Source organism: Heterodontus francisci, chromosome 25 (assembly GCF_036365525.1).
Source record: "Heterodontus francisci isolate sHetFra1 chromosome 25, sHetFra1.hap1, whole genome shotgun sequence".
In the NCBI taxonomy this organism is placed as follows: domain Eukaryota; kingdom Metazoa; phylum Chordata; class Chondrichthyes; order Heterodontiformes; family Heterodontidae; genus Heterodontus; species Heterodontus francisci.
In genome coordinates this window covers 54,872,655-54,898,546 of record NC_090395.1, presented here as the reverse complement: position 1 = coordinate 54,898,546, position 25,892 = coordinate 54,872,655, and the positions used below count along the sequence as shown (strand labels likewise).

Below are 25,892 nucleotides of genomic sequence, written 5' to 3'. Positions count from 1 at the left end.
ACCCTTAGTACTTCCTAGGGTCCTGCCAGCCATTGTATTTTCCCTTGCCTTGTTAGTCCTCCCAAAATGCATCAGCTCACACTTGTCAGGATTAAATTCCATTTGCCACTGCTATGCCCATTTTACCAGCCCATCTATATCATCCTGTAATCTCAGGCTTTCCTCCTCACTATTTATGACACCACCAATTTTCGTGTTTTTTGCGAACTTACTGATTGTACCTCCTAAATTCAAGTAGCATGACCGCTACTCTACTTTGACTATGGTGGAAGTGGCCATGTTCTTGTGGTTTTATTTAACAGTTTATTTTTAAAATATTCATAATTCTTCCATTTCATTCAATTCATCACAGCTCCTTCTGTGATAGGACACAGTGTTTATGTTCCACACAAACCTTTTCTATTTTTTCTATTAAGAGATACAGCACTGAAACAGGCCCTTCGGCCCACCGAGTCTGTGCCGACCATCAACCACCCATTTATACTAATCCTACAGTAATCCCATATTCCTACCGCATCCCCACCTGTCCCTATATTCCCCTACCACCTACCTATACTAGGGGCAATTTATAATGGCCAATTTACCCATCAACCTGCAAGTCTTTTGGTGGTGGGAAGAAACCGGAGTACGCGGCAAAAACCCATGCAGACACAGGGAGAATTTGCAAACTCCACACAGGTAGTGCCCAGAATTGAACCCAGGTTGCTGGAGCTGTGAGGCTGCGGTGCTAACCACTGTACCGCCCCAAATTCTCCCACCTTACTTCATCTAATCCTTTCAGTGTCACCTTCTATTCCTTTCTCCTTAATGCATTTATCTAGCCTCACCTTAAATGCATCATGAGCATGTTTAAATGCAAAAATGTGTGCTTCCTTCTGTTGCTAGTTTATGATGTGTGTATTCTTAAATCTAACCTCATTGTTGCTAACTGATTAAGAACATAAGAACTAGGAGCAGGAGTAGGCAATTCAGCCCCTCGAGCTTGCTCTGCCATTCAATACGATCATGGCTGATCTCATCTCAGCCTCAACTCCACTTTCCTGCCCATTCTCCATAACCCTTCAACCCATTACTAATTAAAAATCTGTCTATCTCCTCCTTAACTTTACACAATGTCCCAGCATCCACCGCACTCTGGAGAAGTGAATTCCACAGACTCATGACCCTTTGAGAGAAATAATTTCTCCTCATCTCAGTTTTAAATCTGCTACCCCTTATCCTAAAACTATGACCTCTCATTCTAGATTGCCCCACCAGAGGAAACATCCTCTCTACATCTACTTTGTCAATCCCTTTAATCATCTTACATACCTCAATTAGATCTCCTCTCATTCTTCTAGACTCTAGAGAGTAAAGGCCTGAACTGCTCAATCTCTCTTCATAAGACAAACCCCTCATCTCTGGAATCAATCTAGTGAACCTCCTCTGAACTGCCTCCAATGCAACTACATCCCTCCTCAAGTAAGGGGACCAAAACTGTACGCAATACTGCAGGTGCAGTTTCACTAATGCCTTGTACAGTTGCAGCAACACTTCCATTCTTTTATACTCTATTCCTTTAGCAATAAATGCCAAAATTCCATTTGCCTTCCTTATTACCTGCTGCACCTGCATACTAGTTTTCTGTGATTCCCAGATCCCTCTGCACCGAAGCTGAAGTTTCTCTCCATTTAGATAATAATTTACCTTTCCTTTCTTCTGACCAAAATGGATAACCTCACACCTATCCACATTAAACTCCATCTGCCAAATTTTGGCCCATTCACCTGACCTATCCATATCCATTTGTAAACTTCGTATTTCTTTATTGCAACTTACTATCCCACCTATTTTAGTGTCATCTGCAAATTTGGCTATGGTACCTTCTTTCCCTGCATCCAAGTCATTCATATAGATTGGAAATAGTTGGGGCCCGAGGACCGAACCCTGTGGCACCCCACTAGTTACATCTTGCCAACCAGAAAAGGACCCATTTATCCCAACTCTCTGTTTTCTGTTGGTTAGTCAATCCTCTATCTAAGCTAATAAATTGCCCCTAACCCCATGTGATCTTACCTTGTATATTAACCTTTTGTGCAGCACCTTATCAAATACTTGCTACAAGTCCAGATATAATACATCTACAGGATCTGCATTATCCACTTTACTTGTTACATCTTCGAAGAACTCTAGCAAATTAGTCAAACACAATTTACCCTTCATAAAACCATGCTGACTCTGATGATTGCAGGAGCACCTGAATTATCTACCTGTTATGATCAGTAGGAGTCACTTGAGACTGAGGTGGTGCTCATCTCATAGAAACTAAATCTTCAGATGGACTTTCTACAGACTGTATCTCTTTTGCTGGTACATGGGCAGTTTGGTTCTGTATTCATGCTTCCTGTATATGAAGGCATTAGAGATGGCAAGAGATGGAGTATTACTATCCTTTCACATTCCTGACATGCCACTACCTGTGGGAATGGGCTCAGCAGAGTCAATCTGTAGGAAAGCAGATCTAATAGTGCCAGTGACATAATTAAAGCCCTGCTTTATGGTTTTCTATAACTAGTTGCCAAACACTTTGATTACAGAGAGATAGCCCTCTCTTATCAGAAACCTCTGGCAAAAGTCTGAATATTCATGGGAGAAACACCTTCGGGCCACTGGCTTGGGGCCTCTGCTGCAAATATCCCTCGAGTTACCCCATGCTTCATAGTTGTTTTAGCTTTGTGAAACCATCCACCAGTCTCAAGTGACTCCTACAGATCATAACAGGTAGATAATTCAGGTGCTCCTGCCAATCAATTAGCAACATTGAGGTTAGATTTAAGAATACACACATCATAAACTAGCAACAGAAGGAAGCACACATGGCTGCATTTAAACTTGCTCATGATGCATTTAAGGTAAGGCTAGATGAGTGCATTAAGGAGAAAGGAATAGAAGGTGGCACTGAAAGGATTAGACGAAGTAAGGTGGGAGGAAGTTTGTGTGGATACTGTTACGACTGACCGCTCCAGTCAAAGCCCCCAATCAAAATATACTATTCTGATTGTGGTGGGAGAAATGCACTGATAATTCAATCCCATCCCTCCACAGATCGCCGAACGTATCATTTTAAACTTTCCAAATTAAAGAAAAACCCAACCAAATTTTACTATCTATTAACCCCCCGAAAGAGGCTAACCAAACCAGGGGTCTTTAAATCAACAAATTAACTGTTTAATTTAGAAAAAATGAAATTCTTAAACACTATGAAGATATAAACAACAATTAAAATAGAAAAAATTAGAGTCCTTGCAAATTTACAGTCCAATGTTGCTTGAAGTCCTCACAGCCATCTGATGGGGAGAAAAGGTTCTTCCACAGTAGAACAGTCCGTAAGTGATGCTTCCTTCTTCAGCGATGGATTTCAACAATTAACAACTTGCAAATGCTTTCAATAGAATCAATCTGACGTTAGAGTTTTTGAGGGATTAAAGATCGTCACAGTCTTCCTTCAACCCTTCCTTCAGTTTAAATTATCAGAGATCTCCGTTTTGGCTTGACTTTTTTTTAATTTTGAGAGATAATAATAATTAAACAGACTAAAATTCTCTTCCTTCAGTTTAAATGGCTGAGAGCTCTTTTGTCAGGTGCTAACACCACAGCTGTCTGTCTGTGTTCTGTTAGAACAAACTGTCTTCAACTAAAAAGCCAATTCAAAATTGAATTGTAACAAATGTATCACTTGATACTCACTCCAAGTGGCTATATCCATGGTAACGAGAATGCACCCTTTGAATCGCAGTCTCCAAATGGTTGTATCCAACTACAACCGAAAATGAATTTTCTCTAACTCCTGAGGCTTGCTGTTTCTTAAAACAGTACTGATCTTTTGCAAGCCTTAAAGCCAAACTGCATATTCCCTGGATGAAAAAAAACTACAGGACCATGACAATGCACATATGCTAGAAGTGGATTTCTCCACTTAAGCTGTCATGTGCAGTATACTGTAAGATATATCCCTCGATACATGAATCAATGCTGCTCTGTTCGCTGTGTTCTTTCAAAACCAATCCCCATGGGCTCCAATTCTCCAAGTTCTTCAGCCAGGAAGTGATGCATCCTGACTACCCAAAATGTAATATCTTTCTTTTCATGTGCCACCACCAACTGCTTTTACTGATTCAAGCTCTGTGTGTCACTAGTCTACTCTCCTCTTTCTCACTCTCTAAGTGACCCAGGGTAGATGTCTTTGAACTAATGCTATCTCTTCTCCATCTCTCTTGTCCTCCTCCACCTCGCACTCTCTGTCCTTTTCTGTGCTATCAGATTGCTTGTCTGACATCCAGTTTTACATGAGTCATTACCTCCTCCAGCTAAACACAGGGAAGACCAAAGGCATCGAGCCATCAAATTTAGCCTTGACAGACAATCCATACTCATGACACCTACTCCATTCTCCTCTCTGGCTACTGGTGCAAACTGAAACAGACTGTTCACAACCTTGACATCCTGTTCAACCTTTTCTGAGTTTCCAATCCCATATCCTCTCCATCACAAGAACAGTCTACTTCTTATTGCATCGGATTACCTTTGCCCTATCTTGGTTCATCTGCCACTAAAATCTTTATAGATGACTTTGTCATTTTCAGACTTGATTGTTTCAATGCTCTTCTGGAAAATCACATATCCTCCACACTCCATAAAGTCATGCTCATCCAAAACTCTGCTGCCTATTTTGTTAAGTGATTTCCATTTTTGTTAAAGCTTAAGAATCTATATGTTTAAAAACTGAAAAGGATTTCATAGACATTGAATCATCTGGAGATTGCTGAACTTTGTGGGTGTTTTTTTTAAACAAAGTGCTTATTGGCAACACACCCGGCAGCTGACGTCATCAGACTGCACCAGTCTGCGCACATGCGCAGATTGGTTCCTACTGTCTGCGCATGTGCTGCATTCCGCATAACCAGGACTGGTTGGCGCATGCTCAGATGATATCATCGCATATCGCGGGCAGAGAGTGAGGGTGGGAGAAGCGGGGAGAGCGCGGCTGAGGACCTTGGTGGTGGCGGATGTGCTCTCCTCTTCCCCCCCGCCTGCTCGCTCCCCCCCCCCCCACCCGCCGCCAGCTCCCGCCCCACCCCTCCCCACCGCCACCCATTCACTCACTCCCTCCCTGGCCCGCTTGCTCACTCCCTCCCCGGCCTGCTCACTCACTCCTTCCGCGGTCTGCTCGCTCTCTCCCTCCCCGGCCCGCTCGCTCTCTCCCTCCGGCCATTGTGTGCTGCCATGTGTTTAGGTTGCCTTCATGTGATTATTTGAGCAGCGCCATCTTTAGTCTTGGCAGCTGCTTGACATCGCAAACTGCAACGTTTTAGTGGCACAGGCTGCATTTGCGCATGTGTCACTGCAACGCCACCTAGTGATTATGTTGTCAGCAAACACAGCCTTTTTTTAAAGATAGGTTAACAAAAGGTAAACAAGCACTGGAAAGCATTTGATTTCAAGTAAACACAGCAGGGGTGTTCTAACCTGAAGGGGCACATGATTACAAAGGAATGACAGACCACAATATATAGCTGTCACAGGATTGTTGCTGAACTGTTTTTGAGTTTCATTTTGAACTGTTAAAAAGCCAGCTGGCTTTGGACAAAAGAGACAGTTGGAGTTTTGATTATTGACCTGCCAGGAGGACAGAAAATTCAGACCACTGTTACCTCTCTTTAAAGAATCCTTGCTCTTCAAAAGCAAATCCTGCATGAAGTTGTACTATTGCCTCCTGTATTTTGAAGAACACCGCACCCCCCCGCCTTATAACCTAACACTTTGATCAGGTTTTTGTTCACACTTCCTAATATCTCCTTGTTTACCCTGGCATCTGTTTCTCTGAACATCTTTGTAAAGCACCTTAGAATATTTTCTTATGAAAAGTGTTATACATAAATGGGATTCTTGCTGTTGCCATTCATGTTGTTATCTTGTACCTGAAAAAGAAAGCAAAAATGGACAAATTATCTTTTGTTACCCTGACATGCTCTCATACATAGTTCTCAGAATGCAGTCCAAAATAGTTGTGATGACCTCTGCATGTAGTTCATACCATGTAAAGCTTTTTTGCTGGGTTGAAAAAGTTTAAGAATGTGTCTGAAGGCATACTTATAGTGGAAGTGTAAAGAGCATTAATGGTAAGTAATTCAAGAAATTCAGCATAGTGTGAGGAGGAGATAATTGGAAGTGGCAGTACAATGCATTCTTAAATTGTGTGGCTAGCTTTTCCTGCATTGCCTGATGTGGTAAGGTCATTACATTTTTTGCAACTGAATGATTTTGAATTCGCATTGGAATTGGCACTCACTGGCCCAACCAATTCCTTCCACGGCCCGTAACTTAGTCTATTTACAATCTGTTACATTCAATTCCCAACAGAGCCTCCTTTCTTTGCCTCATCACCTACAGCAGTACTTTCACAACTGTATCTGAGAAGCTGGAGTTGGAGCTCTCTTACCTGCAGCAGACGTCACACAATGCTGTACTGAGGAACTTGCTCGGGCACAAAAATACAATACCTGGCTCTTTAAGCTGCTGCAAGCCTTTAAATCCCGCAGCACCAAGACATTTCCTAACCCTCAATATGTGAGAACCCAACCAGAGGCATTTCTAACACCCGTAGCTAGCCCATAATGCTTTAATAAGGCTGACTTTAGAAGTAACGGCAGAATCAAAGCTCACAATAATGAAAGCAAAATACTGCAGATGCTGGAAATCTGAAATAAAAACAAGAAATGCTGGACCTACTCAGCAGGTCCGGCAGATCTGTGGAGTGTGAAGCAGAGTGAACGTTTCAGCTCAGTGACCCTTCTTCAGAAATCAGTCCTTGACATCAGTGCTGCGGCCGGCCACCTCGACGTACCTGGCGAGAAAGGTGAGTACATCCATGAGCGGAACATGGGGGTTGTAGAGGTGAATTGTCACCATTTCCAGCATTCTTGTTTTATCTCAAAGCTCACAATATTGGGTTCCCTGTACTTCCGGATAGGCTTGCACCAATTATAAAATACAACCTTTAAATGTCTAGGATTTGCATGAGTGCTTGGCAAGAAATTGTGCAAGTTTCATTTTTTTTACTGTAAGACTTGAAAGGTTTATGGCATGTTGAAGTATGAGCAATGTAGCTGGGTGGATCTTTGTGCAGCGTAGTGGCAAAATCATGTAAATTTACCAGTACACTTAAGAAATTTTACTCTTGTATCTAGCTGAATTATGCTGTAAAGCATCAGCAGCATGTTTGGAGAAGATAATATTGATGTAGTGGAGAACAGCAGTGTGTGGGCAAGGTTAAACGTGGTGTAGCAGTGATAAAGTGAAGCATAGCAATACCAGTCAACAAGCTAGCCAGGATAATAAAAACAGTTATGCCTGTCTTTTTGTGGGATATGTCGAACATTCTTTGTTCCAGTCCTACTCAGGCCCTCTCCCCCAACTCTTTTTCCGGTACATTGATGACTGTATCGGTGCCGTTTCCTGCTCCTGCCCCAAACTGGAAAACTTTATCAACTTTGCTTCCAATTTCTACCCTTCTGACACTTCCCTTCCTCAACTTCTCTGTCTCCATCTCTGGGAAAAGGCTGTCTACTAATATTCATTATAAGCCCACCAACTCCCAAAGCTAGCTCTACTACACTTCTTCACATGCTGCCTCCTGTAAGAACTCCATTCCATTCTCCCTGTTTCTCCGTCTTTTTCCCGCACCTCTGCCCTCACCATTTCCACTCCCTCCCAGAAGCGCGACAGGGTTTCCCTTGCCCTCACTTTCCACCCCACCAGCCTCCACATCCAAGGGATCAGCCTCCGCCATTTCCACAAGTCCAGCATGATGCCACTACCAAACGCATCTTCCCCTCCCCTCCCCGTCAGCATTCCGAAGCGATCATTCCCTCCATAACACCCTGGTCCACTCCTCCATTACCCCTGACAACTCATCCCCTTCCCACGGCACCTTCACATGCAATCACAGGAGATGTAATACCTGCCCTTTTACCTTCTCTCTCCTCACTATCCAAGGCCCCAAACACTCCTTTCAGGTGAAGCAGCGATTTACTTGTACTTCTTTCAATTTAGTTTGCTGTATTCGCTGCTCACAATGCAGTCTCCTCTACACTGGGGAGACCAAACGCAGTATGTGTGACAACTTTGCAGAACACCTCCGCTCAGTCTGAAAGCATAACCCTGAGCTTCCGGTTGCTTGCCATTTTAACACCCATCACTCAGTTCTGCCCCCCCCCCCCCACCCCCCCGCCCCCGCTCTCATGCCCACATCTCTGTCCTGGGCTTGCTGCTGTGTTCCCGTGAACATCAATGCAAGCTTGAAGAACAGCACCTCAATTACTGATCAGGCATGCTACAGCCTACCAAAATGAACATTGAGTTCAATCATTTCAGAGCATGACTGCCCCCTCTTTTTATTTTTATTTTATTTTAGTTTGTCTCATCGTTCATTTTTTGTACCATGTGCCTGCCCACTGTTTTGTTTCATGTTTGTGCTTTTGGCCAGGGCTGTTCATTATTCGGTCATTTAACACCCTCTCTGCACTAACGCTTTGTCTTTCACCACACCATTAACACACCCCTTGCCTTTGCTCCATGACCTTCTGTGTAGTTATTCTCTGTGATCCTCTGTCCTATTAACACCTTCCCTTTTGTTATCTTTTGCCCCACCCCTGCTTTATTTGCTTAAAACCTATTTCTAACCTTTGCCACTTCTGATGAAAGATCACTGACCTGAAACATTAACTCTTCTCTCTCCACAGATGCTGCCAGACCTGCTGAGTATTTCCAGCATTTTTTGTTTTTATTTCAGATTTCCAGTATCTGCAGTATTTTGCTTTTAAGCTAGCGGTGATGATTAGTGATAATCAGAGGATGATTAAGCATGTTAGTATTATTGTAAGTTTGATCATTTCAGATAGAGTAGTGCTCTGCTGGACTTAATTGCCTCATTGAGAACATTAATAGCACATCTAAAAAGTTGAAACAATTTTCTGGTAACTTTGACCAAATATGGTATAATACCAAATGTAAGTTGACCTGATTTGTGAAACTGGGACATGTCTGCAAACCTATTAATGGGAACATACCTGCAACAACAATAGAACTGTCATACTGGGACAGCAAGCTGTCCCAAAACAGCTGGTCAGGATACTGGGACAAGTATATTAAAAGTAGTTCTGTCATAGTCAAATGTGATTATCATAATCATATCAAATGCCTTATAGACCCAAAGCACAATTTTAAAAATAAACAGAGCTTACAGTGGTTTTATCTGCAAAGCCAACTTCTTCCCACAGTGTGGATGTTATAACTAAATACAAATAGAAAGATATACATATATATTGGGGTTGGAGATAAATAACTTTCTGCTGGGCAATGGCTGTTGCTATCTGATTTGGCCAGTGACCCTCTAAGAGGAGAAAGGACACGTGTGTTATTTCACATACCTGTATTCTCATTACAGATTTCTGTGCATAAATATATATCTTCTTGTCGTAGTCTCGTGAAGGTGATAGTGAGCCTTCTTGAGGAACTGCTATAGCAGTTTGATACAACTTAGAGGCTTTCTAGGCCATTTCAGAATGCTGAGGTGTCCGGATATGCGACAATTGACAAGTGTGACTCCCAATCCTACAGCTTTCATTTACTGCAAGATCAGTGAAGTGTTGCTTTCTTGCAGGCATTCATGAGATATGGCGCAGCTTCACTGGACTCTGCAGCAGAACCCAATTTAAGAAGCAACTAGGTCCACCTCAACAGAGGCCCAGACAGCAGCTCGAGTGGCATTTGGGGAAAGAATAAAAAACAGCCTGCACTACAGCTTCCAAACAATGTCTGTCAGGACTTTTAGGATGGATCAGCCATATGCTGATCAGTCGGGACACAAATCCAGGCCTCAGTGGAATGCTGACAGCTGTACTCTACTTGCCTGATCCTGTGGTATCTCAGCACATCAGAACATGTCAGGACTCTGGCCCTACCCATTTAGAGCACCATGTCAGTGGAATGTGGGAGGTGATTACGCACTGCCCAGATTAAGCTACAGCGATGCATCCAACAATTGTTCTCTGTCAACACCAATCTGCCATTAGAGGAGGGCCACCTCAATCCTATGATCCTATTGTTGAGCAAGAGCAGTCAACCACCTCTTGCAATCCTTGCCCTCAGGTTGCATCAAGGAGAAACACTAGAATAGATGAAAGAAATACATTCCTAGGAGAAGCATTGTGTTAGGCAAAGCAGGTTGGCTTGTGTTCACTTTGGACTTTATTGTAATAAAATAGAATATACAATGACATTATACCTTGTTTGTCATGGAGGTTAGAGTCATACAAGAAAGCATGTGTTTCTTTGGTGGTGACTTATTCACTCAGATAATGATTGTTGGCAGAGTTATATAGGGGCAAAAGGGTTGATGTATTGTTATGTTGTAGAATGGGTAGTAAATTGAGGGAATGTCTGTTTATTTGAAAGTGGGGAGAGGTTCTGGTGTCAAAGGTATATTATTATACATGGATAAATTACTTTAGTGGTAAGATGTGCTCCATTATGTGCAGCAAATATTAAGGAGTCCTTTGAGTGCAGGTCATCACGATGCTCTCCTTCATTTAGTTCTGGCTCCAATGCAGCAATGTCAAAGTCCAATCCTTTTTGAATGGTGGAGTTGTGAAGGACACAGCGAGCTACAACTATTTATGACACATGATCTTGGGCAGAATAGAGAGCCCTTCTGACTTGTTCAGGGGCGAAAATGTGCCTTTAATAGCCTGATGGTCCTCTTGATGACTGAGTTAGTAGGGGCATTGCCTTGTTATAAGAACTCCTCTACTGCAGTTTATTGCCTCTCTTTGTGGTTTCATTATCCATGGGAACTTGGGTCATGCTTTGTCAACTAAAAATTATCCCGTTTATTTGATGTTCTTCACTGACAAGTCAGAGAGGGATAAATTTCCAAGGATGACAACATCATGACAGCTTCCAGCCTATAAGATGTTGACATACTGGATCCTCGGCATCTGTTTATTCAAGAAGTGGAAGCTCTTATGATAGAATCATTGAAATTTACAGCACAGAAAGAGGTCATTTGGGCCATTGAGTCCGCAGCCTAATTCCCACTTTCCAGCTCTTGGTCCATAGCTTTGTAGGTTATGGCACTTCAAGTGCATATCCAAGTACTTTTTAAATATTACAAGAAATTCTTCCTCGACCAGCCATTCCAGGCAGTGAGTTCCAGATCCCCACCACCCACTGGGTGAAAACATTTCCCCTCAAATCCCCTCTAAACCTCCTACCTGCTATGTCCCCTAGTTATGGACCCCTCAACCAAGAGCCTTCCTATCTACTCTATCTAGACCGCTCATAATTTTATACACTTCAATTAGGTCTCCCCTCAGTCTCTTCTGTTCCAAAAAAAACCCCCTAGCCTATCCAATCTTTCCTCATAACTAAAATTCTCCAGTCCAGGCAACATCCTCATAAAGCTCCTCTATACCCTTTCTAGTGCAATCACATCAGCTCAGTGACCAGAACTGCACACAGTACTCCAGCTGTGTCCTAACTCGTGTTCTATACAGTTCCAGCATAACCTCCCAGCTCATACATTCTATGCCCTGGCTAATAAAGGCAAGTACCCCATATGCCTTTTAGCCACCTTATCTACCTGCCCATCCACCTTCAGAGATCTATCGACATCCACTCCAAGGTCCCTCTGTTCCTCCACGCTTCTCATCATCCTACAATTTATTGTGTATTCCCTTGCCTTGTTAACCTTCCCCAAATGAATTACCTCACACTTCCATGGACTGAACCGCATTTGTCACTGTTCCGCCCACCTGACTAGTCCATTGATACCTTCCGGCAGTCTGCAGCTTTCTTCTTCACTCTCAACCACACAGCCAATTTTTATATTGTTCGCAACCTTTTTAATCATGCCCCCTACATTCGAGTTCAAATCATTGAAAAATACCACAAAAAGCAAGGGACCTAGTACTGAGCCCTCCTTCCTGTTGAGATGATTGAGGGGGTGTTCTGTGGAGGCATGCAAAGAAAATTAAGTTCCATCAGTTGCACCCTGGGCCTTGGGAAGGCCAGCAACTTCATGAAACTGAATGCCCCGATCTCACTGCTGCCTTGCTATGATGCCAAAAGTGATGAATTCCCCAGTTCTCTTGTTAAGTTTAGCGACAAGTGTATACCTGTTTTGTACCCTGGCTAATATTACGAAGATCACCCATGGCTACTTTCCTGTACCTCAAAACATGGGTATGGTAATCACTTTGATAACTGCACAGAATGCTGTGCAGGCTGTTATGAAGATGCTTCTATATTTTTAAAGTATTTTTTGAGGGCTCATATCTAAATTGTGGAGATGGATTCATTGGAAGGCTGAAGATTTCATAAATGCTGGACTTATCTTTATTGTTGACAGTTCACTGAAAGGACACAGAGATGTTGGCTGGAATTTTACGCTACCCCAACTAACGGGATGGTGGCGGGGGTACCGTAAAATGGAGCGGGAGGCTCCGGGAGGCTTTCCCAACCTACTCCTGCCTCTGCTGCCCTTTATGTAAGGCGGGAGGTGAAAAATCATCCAACCGCCCCAGGCCAGTAAAGAACCTTAAGTGGCCACTTAAGGGCCTTCGCCCCCCTCCACGCAGATGGTATGCGCGGCAAGCGGGCGTCCTGGAGCCGGGAAAAGCCGCCAGGGAAAACCAGGTGGCTGCTGATCATCTGGCAGGGGTGGGGGGGGGGGGGAGGCGGGGGCTGCTCATCGGGCACTCAACACGCCCCCTTCCGCCCAACTGATCACCCTTGCTGGGGCCCGACCGATTACCCACGGCAAGGCAACCTTTCCTCCTGGCTCCACGTCTTATATCTTTGGCTGGGCTGCAGTCCCAGCAGTGGCCACTGCTCCCGCTGATTGCCCGGCAGCTCAATGAGGCGGGACTTCCTCCCTCAAGCAGGTGGACGTCCCACCTCAGATCAATTAAAGCCCGGGGACCTGTAAAATACGGAACAGATCCCCAGGCTAAGCAGACTAAGGGTCACTGACCCGAAACGTTAACTCTGCTTCTCTTTCCACAGATGCTGCCAGACCTGCTGAGTGAATCCAGCATTTCTTGTTTTTGTCCCAGGCTAAGCAGATGCGGGTTCACCACCGACTTTTATGTCGATGGCTGGCTCCCGTCTGTCCACCGTAAAATTCCAGCCATTGTTTGAAAACAATCTGGGATGGAAATCATATTCTTTAAGCTCAGTAAACAACAGAAACCTTGGTGACCTGGGGAAGATACTTACAGAGAAGCCACATGTCAAGGTTTATGGAGATCAGGAGGCTGACACTCTGTTTCGGGGCTTGAATATTGTTTTCAAGTCAGTTGGGGTGTGAACTGTTTTGAAGACAGTTGATGTTTTGCCTGCCAAGGAAAAAGAAACCACCCAGCTCACTTCTTTTTCTACCTCTTTGAAGAAACCCTGCAAAGATCCAGTTTTGGAGAGCTAAAATCCCTGGTGCTGCATCTCTCCTGAGAAGCTGGAAATACCTGTCAGATTAATTCTCAATGCTGCCTGAAAAGAACTGCTTTAGAAATGATCCCAATGACTCATTTCCATATACCCGGACACTAGATCAAAAGGGACAACTGACTTTCTTCCGTATCTTCTCTTTTTTTTTCAAGAATTAGCAAGTATTTGGCCAAAGCATTTTCTTTTTTTCTTGTTTTGTAACATACCTCTGCAGAGAGAATTTCTATATTTTTTCAGAGTGTATGTGGGGAATTTTAAAGGAGGAACTTTCATATTTCAATCTGTGTGTTAATGCTTGCTTTGTTACTGGATAAATCTTGTTTGATAATAAACTGATAATTTTGTTGTTGTTAAAAAAACCTGGTTGGTGTATTTTGTTCTGAGATAAAGAGCAGAGTATATGATTGACCAAATCGGTAACTGGGTAAACATTTAAAAAATATATGTTGTGACCTGTGAAGAAGTGGGATGAGAAAAAACAGTGCACTCCTCCCATCTCAGTCACATCAAGGCAAATAAGCATGGTCTCAGGTTCTCTTGCAGTAGGTGAATGGCTGCCCTATAGCCTCTTTGGTGAAGCATAGTGTTCACTAGACCTTTCCTCAGTAACATTCATATGACCTCTGCTGCCTGAATATTCTATGGGGGGGGAGGGGTTAATGTCTGCATGGCTGCATCCTCCTTAAATGCTGCCTGAATATCCTTAGCTTAATCCTTCTGCTCCTCTTCTGTCGCCATGATAACAAGGATATGCTCACATTAAACGTCATACCTGCTTCTGAGAAGCCCTCACTCTGGATAAGAATCGGGGGTAGAGCAAAATCTGCTGGTGGTCTGACCTTGTCAGGAGTAATGAGAAAACAATCCACAAGTGTGCATAGGTAGAATAGCAAAAAAGTGTTGCAAAAAGTGTTTCCCCACTGCAAAAATTGCTAATGAATCTCTCCAGACTCTGAAATTCTTCACTTCTGCAGCTGTGCCTTATAACTCTCAAAGTTACCCTTAGTACTTTGTAGGTTCAAAAATATGGAAATGCAGAGTAGCAGTGCCACTGGCCTCCATTATAATGTATGTAAATGAGGGTACTCAGGACTTGACAGATGAATTGTAGGAAAGATCTAAAAGCATGAGAATATGCAAAGGAAGTGAAATGGCAAAAACCCAGTTGAAATAGTTACACCCAATTTTACTCCTGCACAAAGTTACTTGTCCCAATTATGCATCAGAACTATGCTTGGAAATTCACCCCAAAAAACTTAAAGCAAAAAATTTCACAAGACAACATTTTGAGTTTTTTATTGCAATTATTTAATTCTCTTAGGATGAAAAGACCTTTCTAAGAGTCACAGTATTGCTGCTGTGTGCTCCTTATCTTGCAGTGCGTTGTTGAAGATGAAAAGCAAAGACTCAGTCAGAATCTTAATGGAGTATTGTCCAGAAACTTCTACAAATTCAGTTTGTAAAGAAGCCACCATCAAATTTCCTAGAATATCCTCGGTTGGTGGCAGCTGTGTGTTGGCTTCCTGCAAAGAAAAGTATGTAAAATTAAGTCTAAAGAATACAATCTCTTCCCCAACCCAATTTTTTTTTCTGTTTTCTTCGAAAAGACTCCTTTGGCCCAGACCTGTCTAGCCCAGAGCTGTATAGACAGGTTGGATAGCAAGAAGCTTTTTCCCAGAGTGGGGGATTCAATTACTAGGGGTCACGAGTTCAAAGTGAGAGAGGAAAAGTTTAGGAGGGATATGCGTGGAAAGTGCTTTACGCAGAGGGTGGTGGGTGCCTGGAACGCGTTGCCAGCGGAGGTGGTAGACGCGGGCACGATAGCGTCTTTTAAGATGTATCTAGACAGATACATGAATGGGCATGAAGTAAAGAGATACAGACCCTTAGAAAATAGGCGTCATGTTTAGATAGAGGATCTGGATCGGCGCAGGCTTGGAGGGCCGAAGGGCCTGTTCCTGTGCTGTAATTTTCTTTGTTCTTTGTTCTCTGCGATACCATGTGAGTATGTCTCAACAGTGAGTGCTAGGAGCATATTTGAATATGAGGGGGGAACATCACATATAAACTTGACCTTGTCCACGCTGCGTGCCCACATTTAAGTACAAAGTGGCACAGCAGAGATCAGGAGCAAGAATGTTAGTTGATTCTTTTCCCTCTCACATGGGAAGAGATTCCAAATGCAGTGCTCGGCTACCATCCTAGCTGAGGTTTTAGTATGGAGCAGGGATCAAAGTAGGAGCTTCCTGGCATACCTGATTCAGTAATATAACAAAAACCATTAATTATCCTTGAACCTTCTTCTGCTGTTTCACCATAACTTCACCAGAACTACAACAGAAATGAGGCTTCCAATACATTTTTGGTGAAGTTATGGTGGAACAGCGAAAGAGAGCTTAAGGAAATTCAGGACTATAGTGTGTTTAGCAACTGAGTCTTTAAGAAGTGCGAAAATTATTTCATTGATTTGGGCAAGTACACTTTTCTTAAAATTAAAGCCCCAAATTTAAGTCAGAACAGGGCTGAGGCAGGCACCAAACCAGCCTGATCTCAGCAGTGAGGCTAGGCGATTTTGACTCCCAGATTGATTTTTTTTATTTCCAAAATATACTTTATTCATAAAAATCTGTAAAAATTACATTACCAGTTTCAAACAGCACCAAGTCAAAAAATACAAACAGTGCAAAAGAGGTCCGTTTGCTTCATTACAATCATGAGTTGCCTCACAACCCTTCCATTTCACATTTGTCATGCCAATTACATTTTTACATTTTACAGCAAATGAAAATTTTCCCGATACAGTTCGATGGGTTTCCCATGGATCCAGCCCCTCAGTTCAGCTCGGTGGGGGGACCTTACACAGTGGTCTTTCCCCATTGAGCCTTTGCTGCGGCTGTCCCAAGCTTTAGTGCGTCCCTCAGCACGTAGTCCTGGGCCTTGGAATGTGCCAGTCTGCAACATTCGGTCGTGGACAACTCTTTACGCTGGAAGACCAGCAAGTTTCAGGCAGACCAAAGAATGTCTTTCACCGAATTGATAGTCCTCCAGCGGCAGTTGATGTTTATCTTGGTGTGCGTTCCTGGGAACAGCCCGTAGAGCACAGACTCCTGTGTTACAGAGCTGCTTGGGATGAACCTTGACAAAAACCACTGCATCTCTTTCCACACCTGCTTTGCAAAGACACATTCCAGGAGTAGGTGGGCAACCTTTTCCCTACCACAGCCACCGCGGGGCCATTAAGCGGAGGGTGCGAGACTTCGGGCGTGCATGAATGATCTGACAGGGAGGGCTCTTCTCACCACCAGCCAAGCTACATCTTGGTGCTTGTTGGAAAGTTCTGGTGATGAGGCATTCCGCCAGATGACTTTGGCGGTCTGCTCGGGGAACCATCCAACAGGATCCACCATCTCCTTTTCCCGTAGGGCCTTGAGGGCATTCCGTGCAGACCACTGCCTGATGGATCGGTGGTCAAAGGTGTTTTCCCGCAGAAACTGCTCCACGAAGGATAGGTGGTATGGCACGGTCCAACTACACGGAGCGTTCAGCGGCAATGTGACCAGGCCCATCTTTCGCAACACCAGGGACAGATAGAACCTCAGTACGTAGTGACAATTAGAATTTGCGTACTGGGGATCTACACACAGCTTGATGCAGCCGCACACGAAGGTGGTCATCAGGATGAGGGCGACGTTGGGTACATTTTTCCCGCCCTTATCCAGAGGTTTGAACATCGTGATTGATTTGCGTGCTCCTGATCAGTTGCCTTCCTGAAATTGGCACGAAGCCGTAGATGACTGGTGGATGGGTGTAGAATTCCAAGCCACAGTAAGGTGCTGGTGGGGACTAAAGGAACGACTCCCAGGCTAAGATAAGACTTCACAATTAGTGGTGGGGCCCCAGGGCATGGGAAGCCCGAACTTTCCTTGTAACATCATTGGTGCCTGATCTGCATCTTTAAACAAAGACTCCACCAGTTTCCGGTGGGTGGCCTTTCTGCCTTCTCGGAAGAGCATGTTAAAATGGAAGATTGCACAAAGGGAGAAGGACGTTGGCAGGCAATGTCTCCTTTGTGAATTTAACTATCTGCCTACCTGGTTTTCACAGGGCGGGTAGGGTTAAAATCATATCTTACATGTTGAGTTATGACTAGATTTTCATGCTCTGAATGTTAAAGGCTATAAATAAAACTCCATAATATTACCATAATTTGACATGGGATAGAATAAGGTGTATTCAGTATCACTTAATAACAGAATTAAGTGTTAAAATTATTGTTATTGTAACTTCCTCTTACTATTGGATATTTAGAAATACTTTTTATTTGTCACCATTGAAAATCTTTATATCAAAGCTCCAATATAATGAAGCAACATATGGAAAAACATATGCTTAAAAAGGAACTGCAGTCAATTTCTTGATGTCAGGTCTAGTTTGTGAATGGAATTTACATGTAAACAATCTGTGACAATATTTATTTGGTTCTTTTAACCTCCAATCAAAATGAATCAACCATTGCATGCTAAAATTCTATATATGCCCCCATTTCTGTTTTATTTCTAATAACTAACCACTAAAGGATGGGAAGTGGAAAGGATGAGGAAGACTTATGCCAGCAGCTTAGCTTGTTTGGTGACACACATTACAGAAATAAGTACATGCAAAATTATTTTGATTCAAATCTGATCATGCATCACAGAACTGATTTCTCACTTATTGCTCCATCCATGCTATGTTCGGATAATTTTGTTGGTGACATCCAAAGTTTTGGGGGAGGTCGGTCACATAAATAATGAGCACTGGTGTCTGGCTGTTGAGGTGCACAACCACAAATATCCTTCTGCACTGCATCCTTGACCATTTTCTTACGAAAAATGTCTTCCGGTTGTTGATCATTTGTGCTTAACCAACAGCCACTGCAAGTAATTCAGAAAATGCAGTAAACAATTAAGTGATATGTTCACAGAGGTGATTTACCATGACCTTTAATGTTTTTGTTTAGTTACAGCATTTCTTATGTTGCAGAGAGTCAGCACCCATCACACACACCAGCCAGTAATGTATCCCAGAGTCTCACTGCTGCCTGGGAAAAGAGAAATTACCTCATATCCAGTCTATTCCCACTCTAACATAGTTTAAGTTCATGTCCCCTGGTTCTCCCCAATACATTAAACTGCAATAATCTATTAATAGTCATTCTTTCATTATTTTATAGGCCTCTATCAGGTCACTTCTGTCTGTGCGGCTCTAAAGTGAGGAGGCACAGGTCCTTGAGATTATCTAAGTAAGTAAGGTTAATTTAAGCTAGGAGTTATTCTCATAGCTCTCCTCTGGGCCTTCTATCACCGACCATGTGAGGGGGCTTCAGATGCAAACCAGCAATCTGTATAATGACAGAATGCCCTTTGATTTATACTGAACGGTTCGATTAATACAACCCAATATTGGAGTGTTATGCGAAATTGTGGATGCCACACTTCAGGAAGGGTGAAAAGGCCTGAGAAAAGGGTGCAGAGCAGGTTTACCAGGATGTTACTAGGGATGAAGGACTTCAATTATGAGCAGAGATTGTAAAGCCAGGACTGTTCTTCTTGGAATGTGGAAAGTTAAGTGGTGACCTAATAGAGGTTTTCGAGATGATGAGAGGTTTTGATATCGTTAGAGAAAAACTATTCCCTCAAAGGTCATAGATTCAAAATCATTGGCAAAAGATCTAGAGGGGAGATGAGGAGTTTTTTTTTTACTTAGCTGTCAGGATCTGGAACACTCTATCTGAAAGGGTGGTGGAAGCCGATTCTACAAATAACTTTAAAAGGGACAAAAACAAGAAATGCTGGATTCACTCAGCAGGTCTGGCAGCATCTGTGGAAAGAGAAGCAGAGTTAACGTTTCGGGTCAGTGACCCTTCTTCGGAACTGACAAATATTAGAAAAGTCACAGATTATAAACAAGTGAGGTGGGGGTTGGGCAAGAGATAACAAAGGAGAAGGTGCAGATTGGACAAGGCCACATAGCTGACCAAAAGGTCACGGAGCAAAGGCAAACAATATGTTAATGGTGTGTTGAAAGACAAAGCATTAGTACAGATTAGGTGTGAATATACTGACACCTAATATATTCACACCTAATCTGTACTAATGCTTTGTCTTTCAACACACCATTAACATATTGTTTGCCTTTGCTCCGTGACCTTTTGGTCAGCTATGTGGCCTGGTCCAATCTGCACCTTCTCCTTTGTTATCTCTTGCCCAACCCCCACCTCACTTGTTTATAATCTGTGACTTTTCTAATATTTGTCAGTTCCGAAGAAGGGTCACTGACCCGAAACGTTAACTCTGCTTCTCTTTCCACAGATGCTGCCAGACCTGCTGAGTGAATCCAGCATTTCTTGTTTTTGTTTCAGATTTCCAGCATCCGCAGTATTTTGCTTTAACTTTAAAAGGTTGGACAGGTACTTGAGATGACAAACTTACAGGATTACAGACAAACAGCGGGGATGCGGGACTAAGCACGACTGCTCTTTCGAACAGCCAGCAGAGTCATGGGCTAAGTGGCCTCCTTGTGTGCTGAAAGTTTCTATAATAACCTGTTAGCTTTACCTATAGATTCTCTACATTGGACATGAACCTTTAGTAATTGGTGCACAATAATACTGTCGTCTAAAGTTCTTTATTTGCAAACATGGGGTTGAATAAGTGGATAATGGAGATACACTAAAAGAAAAAGAAAAATGGAAAAGGGAAAATGCAGTAAAACTGGATTAGAGAAAATAAAGGAAATACTTGCATTTATATAGCATGTTTCACGACCACTTGATGTCTCTTTACAGCCAATGAAGTACTTTTTGAAGTGCAGTCATTGTTGTAATACAGAAAACATGCACAGCACACTCCCACAAACAGCAATGTGATAATAACCAGATAATCTGTTTTTGTGATGTTGATTGAGGAATAAATATTGGCCAGGACACTGGGGATAACTCCCCTGCTCTTCTTCAAATAGTACTATGGGATCTTTTACACCCACCCAAGCAAGCAGATGGGGCCACGGTTTAATGTCTCATCCAAAAGACAGCACCTCCAACAATGTAGTACTCTGGAGTGTCAGCCTTGGTTTTTGTGCTCAAGCCCTGGAGTGGGACTTGAATCCAGAGCCTTAAGATTCAGGGATAAGAATGCTACTAACTGAGCCACAGCTGAGACAAATCAAATGATGAAAATGGCAGAGTGCCTTAGGTGGTACAGTTTTTTAAAAAAAGTAATTAAAATTAAATTGCAGGTACATATATGAATTGTGTTTGGATAATATGGTACTGAAGCTAGTCCTGACTATTATATTATGTTAATGGTTACTTCAAAATTACTATGTGTGTGATTCTGTCATTTCTGATGAAATCCGCTGTAAAAAGTTGGCAAGGGGACAAAATATGACATTCTTGTTGAAATATTTGGGGTTGATGCAGATCTTGAGGAGCAGTTTATTGTGCAACTAATGCTATATTTACTGTAATTAAGACTCAGCTTTGCTCATTAGGTAGTATTCGTCTCTCCAAACCAGAAGATTATGGGCTGAAGCTCCACTCCAGAACTTGAGCAAGTAACCTGGCTTACTACTTCAGTATAGTAGAAATGGGAATGCTACATTGTCAGAAGTGCTGTATTTCAAAGGAAATGCTCAACTGGAGTCTTAGCTATCTGATTAGATGACTGTTCTTGAGAAGGAAAAATAAGGCATGGACCAAAAAAAATCACAAAATATTTTACATACAATGATTTGTAAGGTCATAAGGAAATACATCAGTGATTTACATACAAGCAGCAAAGAGAACAATGCCCCATTAAGTTATATTTGATGTGGCTGATTTTCCTTTGCCCTACATTGCTCAAGCATGTCAGATGAAGCACAGCTGAAGTATGCTCTGCCTGAATACGGTTGAATCCACCTGTATTTCTGGGTTCAATTTATTATCATGCCTCTAACCTGCAGCTGATGCAGGAATGCTTCTTGGAATGGACATGCACCCAAAAGTGAGAAACAAAAGTAGATCCTTTCCTGACAGCCCTGCATCAATGGTAATGGCCATTGGATCAAGGATGTTCTGGTTGCTGTCCAAAAAGAGCAGACTGAAGGTCTACAATCTTGCTGATTTTACTTGCTGGCCCTGAAAGTGAAGGCCTTAGCAAGGAAGTTTCTGTCAGCGCCATCTCCGATTCTCTAGTCTGAGTGGGTTAGGGGAAAGCACAAAGGCCCACATTCAGTGGCTGCTGCAGCACTTGAGTCTGTACCAGGTGGAGATACAGTAAAATTATGCTGCAGGCATTTTGAATTCACACTGGAATATATTTGAAGATAGTATGGGGAAGAAGGTGTCACCTGAATGAAAAACCAGCCAACTATGTTGCTGCATGAAATTGTTCTTTAATTTGCAATGTTGTCATTGCACTGCAGACCAGTCAAAGGAAGTAGCTCAACCTAACTAAAATGTTAAGATACAGGACAAATTGCAAATTAACCAGATCAATCTTTACATTTGTCTTCATGAAAAACAGTTTTATTTGGTCTGCAGGAGCCTTTGGCAAGGTGGCACTGCCCTTTAAGACTGCATTAATAAAGGCCCTTCATTAAGTGTTGCAAATGCTATTTTTCCCAAACTATGTCTTGGAAATAATGGATACAAAAGTGTCAAAATTAATCGAATACCGTTGTTAACCTGATTGTGAATGCCTTTGCTACAATTACAGCATTTTTATTGTTATAATAAGGTTTGAATGATCCTTATTAAATTTTATGATTAAAAATGCCATAATAAATTGCTGTAAAAAGTGACGGGAAATGTACTGTTCTTATAAAGCACTTACCTTTGAGGATCACAGGTTGATTTTTGAAGAAGTACCTCATTCTTATGTTTCAAAAAATCTTCTGAATGATTATAAACAGTATTAAGATGAAGATCCAAACTGTCTCTTGGTGCCTGTTAGAACAATGTACAGCCTTCAAAACTATACAAATAAAGTCAGTAACTTGACTTGTGAACCGTAGAAGTGTGGATTTAAAGAAATGTTTCAACTGCAACTATATTCAGGATATTTTGAAAAGAGGGCATTTTCTGCATATTTACATTATTCTGCTTCATAATAAATGGAAATTTAATCTGTTGTGATCCCCTGGAGATCGCCAACAAACCAAAAGAATTGAATCCACTGACTGACCCCAATTTAGGAAACAAAAACCAAACGGACAAGATTTCACTTTTATAAATTTTACTTTAACACTCAAACCAAAACTAATATAAATTAAACATGAATTAACAATTAAATTATGATTGATATATATAAATCTTAAAGGTTACATGTTAATTTGCAGATGCAACAAAGACTCCTCGTGAATCCTCTGAACAGTCTTATCATCAAGATGGTGCCGAATAATCACACAGTACAACAAAATCAGGAACTTCCTTGGGTAGTTTTCCAAGGCCTGTCCTCCAGGTTGTAGATACCAAAGTAACCCTGCCCAGATTGGAAGATGTCAAACATAATCACTGCTGCAGCAGTTAGATTTCTATACCAAGCATGAGGCCTTACCAAGCAGTGGGCCTGCTTCTCAGTTACGTGGGCTGATTTAAATGGCTGAAGCTTACAGATACAGGAGTGTTTAGGTCAGATTTGGTCAAATGGAGAGCACTTCAAGTGTGTTATGCTTGCTTTGTGCTCAAGTGAGGTGGGAGGTAGGAAGGAAATTGTCCCTATTGTGTAGTTGAAAGCACAATCACAGAAAGGTGTAAAGTGTTAACAACATAGGGAGTGATTTTTTACTTGGCAGGCATTAAAGTCCTTTTAGCTAGGTATTCAACAGTAAATGCCTTCAATTAGGCCCATGTGGTAAAGTTACATTTTCTCATAACAGCAGTAAAGATGGTTAAAAGGTTTGATAGGGTAGTAATAGAGAACGTTTTTCCACTTGCATCAAAACTAGAAGCCATAAATGTACGCTAATCCACCATAACTCATAGGAAATTCAACAGAAGTGTCTTTACCCAGACAGTGGTTGGAATGTGGAACTTGCTGGCACAAGGAGTAGTTAAGGTGACTTGCATAGATGCATTTAAGGTGACGCTAGGTCAACACATTAGGGAGAAAGGAATAGAAGATTATGCTGATGGGATTAGATGAAGAGGGTTTATGTGGAGCATAAACATTGACCTGGACCAGTTGGGCCAAAATTAAACGTGCTCTGCCAAATGATGATTTTTTAAAATCCACTGCCTGGAAACCTGAATTATATTTTAAAAAAGGAAAATAGGATAGATAAAAGGTGACTGCTAGCAGTTAAGATGGCCACCGCAATTTGCATCACTATACCCTACATTCCAATGCATCGAGGTGGACAGGAGTTGTCTGCCCTGTTAATTGTGTGATTATATGCAGCAGAAGGGAGTTAATTGGGGTTTTAGTTTAGCACTTAAAAGCAGACACTCAGTGGGACTGGGAGAGGGATTTGTGAGGAGCTGCATGTTTGTAATCCTTTTACTCTGCACAATAAATGTGAAACTGAATAAATATAGGCTCCAGCCTTATCCTTCTATAACAAGCTTTCTGGAGTTTAACATAGTAGCAGAGAATAGTTGTGTAAAGCTGAAGGTTGGAAATAGGACTTTTTTTTGGATCGAAAACGAAAGTCTCAAGGGCCATTGTGAAAATGTCGCAGAAAGTAAGTGCAAATTGTCAGGGTATGATTATCCTCTGGTGTTTTCAGAGTCTGAACCATATGACCACTGGAAAAATGAAGTGGATATGTGGACACAGGTTACATTTCTACCAAAAAGGAAACAAGGTATGGCCTTGGCATTGTCACTTCCTACCAAAAGTAAAATCAGAAGTAAAGTGTTTTCTGAACTGAATGCTCGTCAGTTGAATACTGACGAAGGGTTGCATCTTCTGTTAGGATTTTTGGATGAAATTGAAAAGAAAGATGATGTATTGAATGCGTATGAAGCATGGTCAGACTTTGATAGATTTCGGAAAACAGATGGTTAGTCAATGGAGGAATATATCATGGACTTTAACAGACTGTATAGAAGATTGAGGAAATTCAATTTGGAGATCCCTGGTTCAGTGCTAGCTTTTAAATTGTTAGATTGTTAGGGTATCACATATGGACAGACTCCTGGTTCTAACGGGGGTTCAGTTCTTGGACAAAGACTCCCTATTGGACCAAATGTCCGCGGCCTTAAAACAATTCCTGGGGAAACAGTCATTTCCTGCAGTTTTGGTAGAACAAGCGGGACACTCTGTGGTGACACAAAGAATGGAGGACTCAATGTTTACAAGATTTAGAAATAACCCAGGTACTGGAAGCAGGCTGAAGTACAATGGAAGAGTTGAAGACAGGAGGAATGAGGATGAAAGCTCCTTTAGCAGGTCTGAATATTACAGTGGAAGACGGGGTTGGAACAGCAATCAAAGGCGAATGAAACCCAGGGCCAGGAATGCCCAAGGAACAGTTAATAGGTGCTTCAGATGTGACTCAAAGTATCATTATGCAATGAACTGCCCTAATGGAGGGGCACAGTCTTCGAAATAACACAGGACGCAGAAAAATCTGAGGCAGTAGAGGAAGATACTGATGGATCGGAAGGAATTGTACAAGTTATAAGGAGTTTTAGTCCTGTGATGAATGTGTTGGTTGCAGACCCGTTCAACTGTGCAGTGCTGGATAGTGCTTGTATGTTGACAGTATGTGGAACTGATTGGTTACAGTGTTATCTGGATTCACTTAGTAGTAAGGATCGATGCAAGGTTAAGGAATATAAAAGTACTACCAGCTTTAGGTTTGGTGATGACAACACATTGAAGTCACTGAAGAGAGTAATAATCCTCTGTAAAATATTTGGGGTAAACCATTTTATCAGCACTGATGTAGTCTCCAGTGAGACATCTTTACTCTTGAGTAAGCCGTCAATGAAAAGGCACAGATGAAACTCGATATGGAGCATGATAAGGCAATATTGTTTTTGGGAAGTCAGTGAATTTGCAATTTACCCAGTTAGGACATTATTGTATCCCCTTAACAAAACCTGATATTTCTCATCAGAGTGGTAGAGAGGTGTTGATGGCATCAGGTGTTATGAATCAGAGAGATAAATGGCAAATTGTCTTAAAGTTGCACAGGCAATTTTCTCACCCTTCTTGTCAGAGATTAACAACCCTACTAAAAGATGCAGGTGTGATTGATGGAGAGTATACGAGGATAATAGAAGAGATTAGTGAAAAGTGTGAGATTTGTAAAAAGTATCAGAGGACACCATCATGTCCTATTGTCAGCCTTCCATTGGCACTTGACTTTAACGAGGT

The 25,892-nt window shown here is 42.1% G+C and overlaps 1 protein-coding gene across 1 annotated transcript in view; it reads right to left on the bottom strand.

Annotated features, from left to right (window-relative positions):
* Nucleotides 1–14,914: 14,914 nt before the first annotated feature.
* Nucleotides 14,915–25,892, bottom strand: part of cfap276 (cilia and flagella associated protein 276) — a 52,214-nt gene continuing 41,236 nt past the window's right edge. The window contains exons 3-5 of the mRNA XM_068057701.1: nt 22,401–22,513; nt 18,256–18,458; nt 14,915–15,068 (exon numbers count right to left, since the gene is read on the bottom strand). Of these exons, the coding sequence (XP_067913802.1) occupies nt 14,998–15,068; nt 18,256–18,458; nt 22,401–22,513 (387 nt within the window). The 3' untranslated portion in view covers nt 14,915–14,997. The remainder of the gene's footprint in view (nt 15,069–18,255; nt 18,459–22,400; nt 22,514–25,892) is intronic.